The following is a 15306-nucleotide window of genomic DNA, read 5'->3' as shown; positions in this document are numbered from 1 at the left end:
TTAAGACTACTGATGACGTATTCGTTTTAATATCGTCTTAATATATATTCGAGTACTATACCTTAAGGGCACTCAAAAGATCCAAATGATATTTCAATTTGTATTTATTTACAAGAAACTTTATACTTGGAATCAATTAACATCTTTAATTGACTCATTCAAATTCGAATGTCTCCATTTTGAAACAAAACATACAAATTCATCGAATTTTAACGCTTTATACATCGAGTTTATCAGAGTGAATTAGACTTTAACGACCGAGTAGCAGAAATCAAAATCAATTAACCGAAACTATATATCAGAAGATACTGTATCGCAAAACCATTTACTCCGATAGTATTTGCTCTCGGAAAATACTGAACAAATAGTTTGAAAATAATTAATTAAAAAATAAATCCAAGGCGTCTCACGTATTTATGAAACCGAGCAAGATAACTACACATTTAAAGGACTTCCCTTAGAATTTTACATTTATTTATTTTTATGATGTAGTTAGACGGACGGTTAAATGGATCACCGGATGATAAGTCATCACTGCCCAATGACATTGGCGCCGTAAGAAATTTTAACAATTCCGTACATCACCAATGTTCCAACCTTGGAAATACACAACAATACTTCATATTGCTGGTCGACGGTAGAATGTGTGATGAGTAACCTACCCCAATGACAGACGAGATCATTTTGGGGTGTATTTTTCACTGGTATTCTCAGGTTTGAAGTGTCTCATCTAATCCGTAAAAGGTAAAAATAGATAATTTCTGGCCGCCACACGACCGTTACATGCCCGTCACTCGCCTAGCTATAATATATATGAATATACCGAACTATAATATATATCGTGAGCCGAGATGGCCCAGTGGTTAGAACACGTGCATCTTAAGCAATGATTTCGGGTTCAAACCCAGACAAGCTCCACTGAATTTTCATGTGCTTAATTTTTGTTTATAATTCATCTCGTGCTCGGCGGTAAAGGAAAACACACATGAGGAAACCTGCATGTGTCTAATTTCAACGAAATTCTGCCAGATGTGTATTCCACCAAACATGGAATATGCTCTAAACCTTCACCTCAAAGGGAGAGGAGGCCTTAGCCCAGCAGTGGGAAATTAACAGGCTGCTAATGTAATGTATGTATGTAATAATATATATTATAGTACGCTACAAAAACTGAGACAATGTTTTAATATATTTTGCCATGATTTAATTGGTGGTCAGCCTTGATTTAGCACGTGTTTTGTATGTAACAATAGTGTTTGAATTTCAAAATTCAGTTATTATGAATTCGACAAGTCTTGCTGCACCATTATATTTATATGCAATAATATTAATTTGGTATCGTCACATAAATATACATCGCTAGAAAATTAGTATAGAAAATATAATAATTTTATAAAATATTAATAATTTCGTTCTAGGTCTACAATAGACCCGGTCGAAACCTATCCACAATTATAGATCGTTAAAAAAATATTATTTTTAGTAGATAATAATGTATCCGCAAAATTCGTATTTAATCGAGATTTTTCAATATTAAATCCATAAAATTCTATGACATGACAGTTCAACGGGCGGCCATGTTTGACGTTTACGGGTGCGTTCAGAAAGTTTGTTCCAAATAATAATTTCGTGCATGGGTACGGTAGACTCGATGGAAATTTATCCACAATAAATTATAGTGTTTGTTTAGTGTTATTTATGTCACCCGAGCGAAGTCGGGTGTTTCATCTAGTTATTACATATTATTGCTGGATGTGACTTAGATGTTGTAGATCTGTTAAGCAACGCTGTCTTCTTTTGAATGTCAAATCAGTGACGTCATAAAGAGATAGATCTGTGTTTACCTAAGACGTTAAACAACGTTAATTAGTAAGGCTGTCGACGTCGAGGAAGTTCCAAAATTAAATTACAAACGAACATTAAACGCTTTTGTTTTTAATAGCTTTGTTTACAATTAATTTTGAGGACCGACTTGTACGAAGCGTGTCCTGAACTGCAAAGGAGACTTCTGTTCGTAGTCAATCAACCCTTAGCATGTAAACTATTTGTATGCTTAACCAAATAATTTGTAGTACACTACTGAATATAGTTTCGGGTAAAATAACGTTTGTACACTAATTTAAAAAAAATATATACTTAGATAATTAGTTCCGGAGATTACACCCTACATACAAACAAACAAATTGTATCTCTTTATAATATGAATATAGACTAGTGGGTCTAACGCGGAACTTCGCGTTTATTCAAAAGATTCTTTAGGAATTACGATACCTATGATAGGTTTTGTTTTGTTTTCATTTTAAACTGCAAGTCACTTATCTACATTTGCCGCCAAAATGATGAAACCTCTTTTAAATGATTTTTTCATATCAAGTATTAGGTATACATTTGTTCAGTTGGAAAACAATTTACTTTAATATTCTTTATGTTTTTCATATATTTCTTATAAAGCTGTAGTACCGCTCTGTAACCGGCCGGTAACTTTTTTCCGCTCTCTAAAATTTTTTTTTTAAGTCTTAAATAGCAATCAATTAATTTTCTGCACATCTACGGTTGGAGCTCTTCAATGAGACCATAACCGGTTTTTTTATGTGCAGCGATCGTCCCATAATCACTGGGACTAAAATCGGAAATCTTACACTATTAATATATAAGTTTTACATAACAGTAGCGTCTCCCCCCCCCACCACACCGCATATATAAAACAAAATTCGCTATTTTTTAATATTGGTATAGATGTTGCAAATGATATATTAAAAAATAAACATGCAAAAGTCTTTACTTACTAAGTATAGTTAGATTGAGTCTAGTATTCTTCGTGGGTGATTTAATAAAGTCCACACGACATCTGTACTGCCCACTGTCTTCAGCTCTGAAACAAAATGGAAACATTACTATTGAATTTGGTCTTGATTCCTCGTGTTACCAGTTACTCAGTAGGGCTTTGTGCGAGCCTTTCTTGGCAGTTACCACCCCGGTAATCTGCCGTCAAATAATAATATTTAGTATTGTTGTATTAAGTTTAAAAGTTGTGTTAAAGCAGTTAAACTACAGAAACAAGGGAGATAATATCTTACTAACAGTATTTAAAACGGGATATTTACCATGTTTTTTATTTTTATTTGGTGGAGCTTGATATTTCGACATTATCTACGAATGTCTTGTTCACGAGGCAAGACATTCGTTAAGATGTATACAGTAACTATTTTTAATTCATATTTGTATATATTTAAGCACTTAATGTTATCAATTCTTATGTTAATAAATATTTTTTTATACATATATAATAAATAAATAAAACCTAACCTAATCTATCCTTTATGCGTATCAGCAAAATGTTTTTTTTTGTGCGGTGGCGTTAATACTTAAGTACCGTAATATTACAAACGTGAAAATGGGTTTGTTTATTTGTTACGCTCCCACGCCTAAGCTCAACTGATCATCATGAAATTTAGCATACACCTTGTTTATCCTTCCTTATCATATATATCACTATGTTACCGCATATATATTTCTAGTAAAATTTCATTATTGAACAATGTTTATCAAAGGTCTCATAAAAGTCTAATCAATGAAAAAAAGAACACAAACAGCTGTTTATACACATATTATTTTACAGCAACAAAAATCAGTAGAAATTCAAAGCTCATACTTTTGGGTATCATATATCGTGACCCACTTCCCACAAATACAACGGTTTTTTGTATAGGGAAGCTTATTTTATAAGGCCGTGTGCACAACGTCAATTCTAAATTTAAAAATAGTAAATAATTCACAATGTTATGAATACAAAGCATGACTTATTTATGGTATAGGTTGGTGGACGATTATATGGCCACCTGATGGTAAGTGTTCACCACCGCCCATAGACAATGGCGCTGTAAGAAATATTAACCATACCTTACATCTATGCGCCACTAACCTTGGGAACTAAGATGTTATGTCCCTTGTGCCTGTAATTACACTCGCCACTTGCCATTTTAGCCGAAACACAACAACACTTAGTACTGTTGTTTGGCGGTAGAATATCTGATGAGTGGGTGGTACCTACCCTAAATATTAATATGGCAGTCACGTGATTTTCCGTAATATTGTATGACACATATGTATGTAATTAATTTAATATTTAATTCGTTCCGCAAGTACATTCGTTCATTTCTAATTACATGTTTGTAATATCTTCAATAAAATTTAATTACGAATTTAGAAATTTTAATGAAACTAAGTCAATTGAAAAGGAAATTCAAATTGAACATTTAGTTAACATAAAACGAGGGATTGTTTGATTACTAATTAATTTGAAATTGTTTTCAATAATATATCTATCTTTGTCTAATGTATAGAGTTAGAAAGGATAACTAGTAAATTTGTACAACAGAATTAGTTCAAGTATTTAGAAAATAAAATAGATTTAATCTTTGTTTCAAAATATATATTTACCTTAGCTTGGTGAGTAACAACACTGCTGGTTCGGTGTTGGTGCGGAAAGTGGCTCGGGTGGACAGCGTCGAGGGATCAGACCAGTGTGACGTCACACCCTCTCGCTTGTCATAGCTGTTGAGAAAAATTATTAATTATATACTGCTTCTGTTTTTAATATAATGTCAAATTTTGCTCAACGGTGTTCGAAATTCGAATATTACATCATTATTGAAAATTTTAAAAATGTAATAAAAAATAATAATGATAAATACATAATTCTAAATTAAAAAAATATGTCATTATTAACACTTCTTTTGGCGCACACACAGGATGACACGAAAACTACACGTTGAACTCACTGAACCGCCATTTAAGTGTCATGTCGGTCGAAATAGACAACTTCACACCGTACATTTCCATCTCACTTACTCATGCATAATAAAAGCGAGCAAGATATATTCGGCGATTTTAATCGTATTTGACATTTGCCGCCATCTACGTTTTATGTAGAATCTCTATCGTATTTTATATAAATCTTTATTTTATTACAAATTTAAATTATGTATATTTAGAGCGGTGCTGAAAAAAGGTGAAATTACATTTATTTATAATTATTTAAAAAGTCGATAATATTTATGTTATTTTAATTAATTAATTATGCTAAAGATTGTCAATTGTCATCAAATAAATACACTCAAACAAAGATACCCAGGAGAACAGTTCTCCTGAACTTATATATAGATAATATCACTCATGTGTACGAAGGTTAACAATTTAAAGCGCGCCTTGCTTTGAACCAAGTATTCCGCCTGTCACTCACCGTCAGCGGTTAATATCTTAATCGAGCCTTAAAAGGCACCCGTGATCTGAGGATTTGGAACACGTATAGAAATAGTATATCTACGAGCTTAAAGCTTGTATTTGGTATGTTTGGAAAAATATATACATTGTATAATGTTTGAATATTATTGAAGTGAAAATACTTCGGGTTGAAATACTTTTGACTTAGGGTGCAACGTTTTAATACAACGATTCTGAAATGAAGTTTCACAACTGATAAGTGTACAGTAGTTTATGAAAATACCGCGTTTAACAAGACAAAATCTTATACATTACTAATGGCAGAAACTACCTGATGGTATCACCATAACCCATATACATTTGGTACTGGAAAATATATTAATCATCCCATACAACGCCAATGCGTCACCAACCTTGGGATCTAAGATGGTATATCTTTTATACTCGTAGTTAGGTTGTACACTCGGTCACTCACCCTTCAAATCGGAACCATAAAGTAAAAAATTCAAAGGGCATTCTTACATACATCTACATTGGCACTACCCACAAATAACCTCTACCTTTAAAGTACTAGTACAACGATACCACTACTGACGATAATAAAAAATCAATGTTGCTGAACGACAATGAAATTTGATACCTATTTATTTTTTAAATAACTAGTTAGGAATGTTCTAGTACTTACAGGTAGTCGCACTGTGTAATATTTTTTACACAATATGTATTAAAGAAACAATTTAATTATAAATTATTCCTAATTAAATATCAACGAAATTGGAGCAGCATCGTGGAAAAAGTTCCAAAACTTTTGTTACTCAACTATGAAAGAACACTCTCGAATCTTAATACTAATAATAACACGTACAATATTATTAGTATAATACTTGTGAGGAAATTCACGGCTCGTACAAGCTTCGAAGTCAATAAGCGAGTAAATTAACATCTGCTATTATTAATGTTACTCACGTGTATATTGGCGTGTCATGCCCTTGCTTGTACCAGATGACAAGGCCCATACTATCGTTGGGGAGGGCGGGTGTGACGTCACAAGGCAGCTCGACCGCACCGCCCACGCCAGAGTGGAAAGACTCTATAGCAGCTGTAACAAAAACATCTGTTTGTAATCAACCAAAATTATTAAATTGTAAATTAGTATAATAAACTATATAATGGAATTATAGCGTCAACTTTTCGTCCAAAAATGTCGTGGAAAATCTATTGGAATGTGTCCATTACTTAGACACAGGAGTCCATACCGAATTCAATTAAAAAAAAAAATGTTGCTTCAAAAATTAGAATAATTTCGAAGATCTAGCAATCTAATTACAACTTGTCTAGTGGCATAAGTAATTAAAAACAAAAATCACAGCACACTCGCTTTGACACATTTTTACCCTACCAAGCTCACATTCTTATCGCGAATAAAAATATTATCCGTTTAAGTTGGTAGGGTAGTTTTAGATCGCGTTCGCGTAAACATTGCTCGATATAAATCCTAGGCGCGAATAGAATGTAATTTATTTCGCTATAGAAAATGGCGCAGACGTTATCACCTTAAATGCAATGACGATTAATACGCTTTTATCTAAGACTGATAAAATTATCGAAGAAACAAATAGACGAATAATAAAAAAGTGATATTTTCGAACAAAATAATGGAATTTAAGCCAGCCATTTTAAAAAAGTTCATTAGTTTTCTATGTTGTCTTGGGTCTAGGTGTATGTGGTACCGTCGTTACTTCTGATTATCCATAACACAAGTGCTTTAACTTACATTGGCATCAGAGTAATGTATGTGATGTTGTCCAGTTGAAAAATTAGTTCAATAACCTGTAAGAGGCGCTGGATGTACCCGTCCACCCGCTCCCCGCGCAGTTCCCCTTTGACTTGATGCGGCTGGCTAATAATAATTAGGGAATTAATAGTTCGGCAACGTTTTACCTATTTTGGCTGTTAGTTATTGATGTGCTAGTATTTATGTAACACTATCTCCGATGATGTTGTAGGTTGTTGAAAATTAATGAAATTAAAAAAAAGAAAAAGGGGGTGGGGTTAATCATTGAATGCATTAACGTTACAGGCTCATTATATGTTATGTAATATACAACTCGTAAAATAAAATCCTGTACAATAAAAGTATTTTTGAAGTACTTTTCCCATCAAAATCAAACAAACACCACAAGACAGGCCAAAGTCGTTTAAACACTTCTTTCGGCTTAACTGTCTTTCATCGACTGGAGTGTAAGGAACGATAGAAGACATCGTTTAAAATATCACTTTAATATGATATGAAAAGACAAACTCACAGAGATATACTAACACAATGATGTATTCAGACACGAGTTATTTTCAAAGGACATCGCTTATTACATAGAATATTCCATTCGCCTTTCAAATAAACAATAGCACGTACCAGATTAAGACCAAAAGATATGACAAATTTCACTCATATTAGTACTAAATTTACACACCTGTCATTTAAGGGAGGAAAACTTCGTGATTAAACTCTCCTTTCCTCTGTTCTTATAAACCTTGTAATTAAACACTCAGTAATAGAAGTTTAAATTTTATGACCCGACTTGACACGACAAATATTTATGTGTACAATGTAAAGCTTATTAAATAACTTCTCACTTTATATTGTGAAAACTTTGTGCAAGGCCGTCTGGGTTGGTACAAAACACTCATTATTTATTTTAACTACAAAACATAAGTATTTATTTATTTACATAAGAATTATTACATTAAGGCCTTAAATATATACAATACATACGTGTCTTATGTTAAATATGAATTAAAAATAGTTACTAGATAAATCTTGACCGCGTGGAATGGTGGTAAGAATGCTAGCAACATCCCGTTGAATCGCCATTCCGATCCTCTGTCCAAAAACGTCACCAGTGGAGGCAATAAGTCCAAATGTTTCAACAGCGAATGGAACAAAAAATAATTTGGAATAAGATGCCAACGTGTCAACGCATGTAGCGTCCCACACTAGAGCACGTCCTCGTTCCCACTATTATAATTGTCAACTGCTAAACTCGTTTTTGAATGATTGAGCCAGTGTAACTATATGTACAAGATACTTAACATCTGAGTTTGATAGCGCATTGGCGATGTAAGGATTGGTGTATATTTCTAACAGCGCCATTATCATGTGCCTTATTTACCCATCTATGACAAAAAACACCTTATTTCAGAATATATAGAATGGTTTCCTAAATGTTTTATTACATAATATAATAATACAAGAAGCTTCGCTTCGCAGTTTACGTTCTCGCTTGAATTTTAATTTATCAACGTGACGAGTACTATTTTCGTATTCTTGAAATCTATAAAGAGATTCCTTTATAAAAAATAAATCAGGGTAATAATAAATTATGAGACTCTATGAGTCTTTATATTTATATATTATATTATATATAATATAAATTTTATATTATATATATAGGCTTAACACTGAATGCTTCTGTAATTTTACTCTTCATAAGTAATACTATACATACAAAGGGCGTTTTTGTTTGTTTGTAGACAATGGTGCTGTAATAACCATTCCTTAAATCGCCAATGCGCAAACAACCTATTCTACTAAGATATTATGTCCCCTGTATCCCGGAACACAACAACACTGAGTACTGTTGTTTGGTGGTGATCTGATAAGTGGGTGTTTCCCAGACGGGTTTGCACAAAGCCCTAACACCAAGTATATTGCCCGTTATAAACGCAAGGAAACATTTCGTTCTTGGAAATATATTTTCAAGTTATTATATAGGAAATATCAAAGATGGCTCCATCTATGGGCTCTTATTATAGCCTCGAATAGACCGGAAGTATTGACCGAGCAGACTTGAAAACTTGTTATAAGTTTCGTTCTCGTATTTCCCGATTTTTTTTTAAAAAACATTGGACAGATAAAAATAAACATGGCGGTTCGATAAAATGTTAATACCTATAGACCTAATATGGTTCTCTTTGAGGTACAAATGATTCATAGTACTATACAAACCTAGAACAATCGAATTGAAGAAAATAAATATATTCAATACCTAGTTTAAAACTTCACAACGTTGAAGTTCTCTTAATGCCCCCACTCTACGTCACAAAACATATGCTTCTATACTGTGACTTCAAGGGGAAAATCCAAGAATAGTGTAATACTTAACACCGTTAAGGACCCTTAACCCACACCACGTTATAAATAAATTCACAAGCTCCAAATTCACTGCGACCAACTAATAAAGTATTAAGAATTTAAACAACAGGCCCACTCTGTTCTCCAGCAAAAGTTTGCACAACAATTGTGGGTAATTCAAAAGGAGCCGAACCCTCAGAATGACCTCTTACAATAGAAATCCATCTAGAAGCGATTTTTCACGCCTGCGCACAATAGTCCTTCAAAAATCACGCATAAATATTGCGAGGTGTTTTTTATTTTCTTTTTATGGCCACTTGAGATTTGTGGCCAGAATTATGTTTTAAAACCTTTTCAAACTTCTTGTGGAAAAAAGAGGTTACATATCGTGGTAAGAGAAATAATTATGTAGCACTTAGAAATTTACTCGAAAAATATCGTTACGATATTTTATTGTTACGTTGTATTTCTTATTTTGCTGACTTTTTTAGAGTAAAGCACAATTTGGGAATGAAACGATCGCCTCAAGGGCGTTTCAAATATATAGGTAGGTAATATATTACAAATATAAATTCACTGTTAAGGACTACTGTTGAAAAAAAAAACATCAACCTCACTTAGGTTCTTTCACCAGTTCTCATAACGTCTGAGATGTTTCTTATCCCTGTAACAGGTTTTTGACATTCAATAAATATTTTGTCTCCATCCTCACAAAAGATTCCTCAGCTATATAATAATAATAAAAAAGATATATAATAATAATAGAAAAACATAAGTGTTTCAGCAAACATATCTCGTTCTACTCCGTACAGCAGGTACAATCCGACAGGATTATGAGATGAGAGTTTACATGGATATCGAGGCTAGAAAACTGACATCAGTAGGATTGCTAACGTTCGGCATCCATATCACGTGATATTTATTAAACAACTGTTTAGTTTGTTGTGTGTGTGTGTAAGTGCCATTCATGCAAAACAATTTGAATACTAAGTACACAGTTGACATAAGTACAGGTGTTCTAGTTTGTTTTGGTAATATCCATAGTCTTTTGTCATATGGAATGTTGTTATGGGGTAATGCAGATATTGAAATTTTATTTATTCTGCAGAAGAGCTTAAAACTATTTATAATATTAGTTCTAAGACATAATAATGATTACTGTGAGTTGTGTATAAAATATAAAGGACTTTTATTATATATATTTACATTATTATATATTTACATTTGGAGAACAATTCTTTTAAACCTATAAATCTATCAGTTCAGTTTTTGTGTACATCTTTTATAGTTTTGTTAGTGGGTTGCATTTTCTTCAAAAACACCTATAACGTCACTATTTTATCCAACTATGTCGATACATTAAGCGACCTATAACACATACTCTCAAAATATATGCAACATATTATAAGGAACATTTTTGTCCTGTAACTCTGAACTGTTATAATATATAAGTACCATATCAAACAGGTTTTTAGCGGAAAATAAACGAACTTGTTTAAAATATTAGTATGATAATAAATGTATATAATATTTTAAATAAAATTATTACTCTATATTTATCAAGAGCGTTAATGAGTTCTGAACGCCTGTTTATTTATAATAAAATAATGATTTAATAAATATTAACTCGGAAAAAAAACGTCTTCAAATAAAATATAAAAATATTTTTTATGATGGAAAATGTTTTTTGGGTCCCGGATAAAATGTTTAATATTACATTAATTTCAATAAAACGTCGGTCCCTTAGTAAAATAATATATTAGCATTTTATTTTTAGTCGGCACGAGTCCTTTTTGCCTTCAGAATAATATATTAAAACTTGGTACAATATGGTTCAGAAAGTCGTATTCGATTCGGACGGAAAAGTAAATATCGGTTTAATTTGTGTGGACATTTCGTATGGAGGCATAGTTATTATGATCTCTGCTTGAATCCTTATCTATCAAATAAGATTTCGTCCTCAAGACTGTTATTAAAAGTTATGTTTACTAAGAAATATTATGTATATTATTATATCCTAGTGAATTACTTCTATAGTTAAAAGATTATTGTGCTAAAATTATATATAAGGGTATAGGCATATATATCAGGCACATGTCTGACGAAACCACACATCAAGATCGCAGTCACAAGTAATATTTGTGCAATTCTAAATATATATTTATTATATGTCATTTATAATTAATTTAAGATAATTGTGACGATGCCTTTTTGTTAAAAGGTTAAATTCGCTGTCACTATGATTGTTAATTTATTAGCAATCCGCTCTGGCTTCGCACGTGTGCAATTTATTAATAAAGAAAATGGTAATACCTACTGTATAAATATAATTTATAACGCTCTAATAATATAAGATCTTTAAGTTCGGAGATCACTTAATTTTTTTATTTTTTTTTATGGCATTTGTTGGCGGACGAGCATATGGGCCACCTGATGGTAAGTGGTCACCACCGCCCATAGACAAAGGCGCCGTAAGAAATATTAACCATTCCTTATATCGCCTATGCGCCACCAATCTTGGGAACTAAGATGTTATGTCCCTTGTGCCTGTGATTAAACTGGCTCACTCACCCTTCTAACCGGAACTCAACAATACAGAGAACTGTTATTTGGCGGTAGAATATCTGATGAGTGGGTGGGTCCTACCCAGACGGGCTAACAAACAAACTTTACCTCTTTATAATGTAAATAGAGATTGAAATATTAACAAATTGTTTTGTTAATACGTCAATAATAATTAATAATATTTTAATTAACTTTTAATTTTGTATTCGTTATTGTTGCTTCGCTATAATTCTCCGTGCGTTCCACCTGTCATTTGTCTTATAATCTGTGGTGACGTCACGATATCTCACCATATGTCCTAAAATATACGTTAATTTTATTATTATTTTTTAGAAAATATATGTAAACATAATTGTTCTCGCGTATCTTAACGACCTGGTTATAAATATTGCACAAAGAAAACAACGAGAAGTGTCCAATTGTCCGTAACGAGTGACAATAAATCAACACCAATTGCCAACTGACGCTGCAAGAGAAAGTGCAGACATTTAAATTGATATAATGACAATTTATTACCGCTCCGTATCATTGGATGGAATTAGTTCGTCACAATATCGTCTTGACCGATTTCGGCAACTTCATCTCAAGATAGACCTAACTACGCAGGACATATTATGCGTTCTCTATTTCCTCTCTGGAAATCCGATTGGACGGTAGACACGTTTGGAAAGAGTTCGGACTGATAAGGCTTTACATACAAGGCAAGGGATTGTACACACTTCCAACTAACAGCATCCGGGCCGTTACTGAGAATTACCGATAACTTTTATCCGCCCGACCAACGGTTCCAAGACTTTGGGATCCAGGTCTTTTGGGATCTATATCAAACTAGACATTGAACCAACGAGACAATCGGCATGTCATGTTAAATACTGTGAAGTTTTGGTGCGTCAAGTTACAAAATGACATCTGCGGACTTAGACAAAGGCACATAGTGATTATCTACTTCGTAAATTAATGTATCAGTCGTATATAATGAGGGCTAGTATCTTACTTTGAGAAGAAGGCTTGGAGCTAACCACCAAGCCGCTCCAATGCGGGTTCGTTGATACACATTGAAATTAGACACATACACGAGATGAATTATAAACACTAATTGAGCACATCATTTACATGGTACTACGTCTGGGTAGGTACCACCCACTCATCAGATATTCTACCGCCAAACAACAATACTTAGTATTGTTGTGTTCCGGTTTGAAGGGTGTAACTCCAGGCCCAAGGGACGTAACATCTTAGTTCCCAAGGTTGGTGGCGCATTGGTGTTGTAAGGAATGGTTAATATTTCTTACAAAGCCATTGTCTATGGGCGGTTGTGACCACTTACCATCGAGTGGACAATTGCTCGTCCCCCTACCGATATCATCAAAAACCGTGGTCATCTGGGTTAGAATCCGTAGTCATCGGTTAGAATGCACGCGTTCTAACAACTATGCCATATCGGCTTATATCGATTACATGGAAAAGACAAATGTGGCTTAAAAATACATATATGATTTGGAAATAAGTATTGACGAAATTAAATTGAATAATTTAGACGTTAGTGAAGTCACTTTGACAATTGTCTGATGAACTTTGTGTAGCCTCTTCCCCGTCCCCCTTGTGCCACTTGTCACAAACTCGAAACATACCACGGAACACGATTGTGATATGTATTGATACTTTACTTATTACAACATTTAAAGGTAAATATATCAAGATAGCGTATCGCTGTATTTTAATGTTCAATATTTCAAGAGTTCTTATATAATCGCGTTGCTCGTCAACTTCGCGTCTACCGCTTGCGACTAGCTATTGAACATTGACTATCCGACTAGCTCTTAAAGATACGTACCACTTTTCTAGTAGATGTTTGGTAACAAATCTTAAAAACGTCCTACTAAAAATTTTAATGTATAAGAAATTTATTTATTTAATTTATGAGTCTCTAACAAAAGATACACATCATAACATAGTATAAAACATGTACGCTTAGATCTTTAAAATCACATAACGGATTTTATTGCGGTTTTTTTTAATAGACAGATTGAATCAAGAGGAAGGTTTATATGTATAATATAGTATAGTTTCTATACTATATTTTGTATACATACAAAATATAGTAGTTATTCAAAATAATTTATAAAAAAATAACTAGGGGTTCCCACTTCTCTGTTGCCCCAGGGCCTCCATAGGTCCAAACCCAGACCTGAGCATATTTTTTATTGAAAAATGTTAATATTCAACATTCCTGAGTAACATGGATACAGTCGTATTAAGCAATTAATTAACTTCGGCAGCGCCATCTAGCGATAATTAAACAACAAATCAACGTTAATGCTGTCAACCAATCAAGTCGGAGTATCCCCACATCTAATCACATCACGTCATCTACGAAACCTTAACTCGAGGACGGAGTTTGAGGAGCGCTGAGCAACATTGGTTATTTCGTGATACACGTATTTATCTCTGCTAATCCGTATTTTGATTTAGTAATTAATTAGTGATTAAATAAATGTTTTACAATGGATCTTTTGATTAAATATATATTTTTGATATTTCGAAAAAAATAATAATATTGCATTATATTCTAATTTGCTACGGACATTGTTCGAATTATTCTTTTTTACGCCAACCTACCAAAGGTTAATATTTTCAACTTTACCTTACAATAAATTCAAAACTTATCTTTTAAAAAGAACATCACAGTAAACTTTCAAACAATTTCAATAATAAAGTAAACTGCTATACAACGTTTGTGTTTTAAAGATAATTATAAAATTAACGATTATATTGACGATATAAATGGAACGCTACACGTGAGCACGTGTGCACGCAAAGCACCGCGTCTCGGACAAAGTTTGCAGTTAGGTAAAAACAACTTCAAGAGGGAAGCCAGTAGAATGGTTCAGCTGGGCTGGGCAGGGTTTGGAAAATTACACCGAGTCTTCACGTCGTCAATACCCCAGTGCCTGAAGACCTTCAAGATCTTCAACCAGTGCGTCCTACCCGTCATGACTTACGCAACCGAGTCGTGGACACGCACAGAGCGACTGGTCCACAAATTCAAAGTCGCTCAGCGGGCTATGGATAGAATTATGCTTTGCGTTTCTTTGAAAGATCAAATCTGGAACGAGGTGATCCGACAGAGAACGAAGCTGAAGTGGCAGTGGGCCGGTCATATCTGCAGAAGAACTGATTGCAGTTGGGGCATGAAGGTTCTAGAGTGGAGACCGTGAATCTATATCATAAAAATAAGTATTTGAATCCCAATGTCAGCAACAGATTTAGTTCTAGAAATTTCCTAGATACTAAAATAAATCATGTTGATGATTAAATTCAGGGTGGTTGTGGATAGTACTATTTTGTATCTAACTGTATTGATATTTAAATTAGTCACGAAAACA

The 15306-nt window shown here is 33.4% G+C and overlaps 1 protein-coding gene across 1 annotated transcript in view; it reads right to left on the bottom strand.

The window, feature by feature from the left end:
• The window catches only part of LOC125073991 (hemicentin-1-like), a gene marked incomplete at its 5' end in the record, with an annotated part of 48490 nt that overhangs the window by 17302 nt on the left and 15882 nt on the right, over positions 1–15306 (bottom strand). The window contains 3 exons of the mRNA XM_047685143.1: positions 2787–2872; positions 4441–4554; positions 6190–6322. Coding sequence (XP_047541099.1) covers positions 2787–2872; positions 4441–4554; positions 6190–6322 — 333 coding nt within the window. The remainder of the gene's footprint in view (positions 1–2786; positions 2873–4440; positions 4555–6189; positions 6323–15306) is intronic.

Source organism: Vanessa atalanta, chromosome 26, assembly GCF_905147765.1.
Source record: "Vanessa atalanta chromosome 26, ilVanAtal1.2, whole genome shotgun sequence".
Taxonomy (NCBI): Eukaryota; Metazoa; Arthropoda; class Insecta; order Lepidoptera; family Nymphalidae; genus Vanessa; species Vanessa atalanta.
This window is presented reverse-complemented; position numbering and strand designations above follow the sequence as displayed.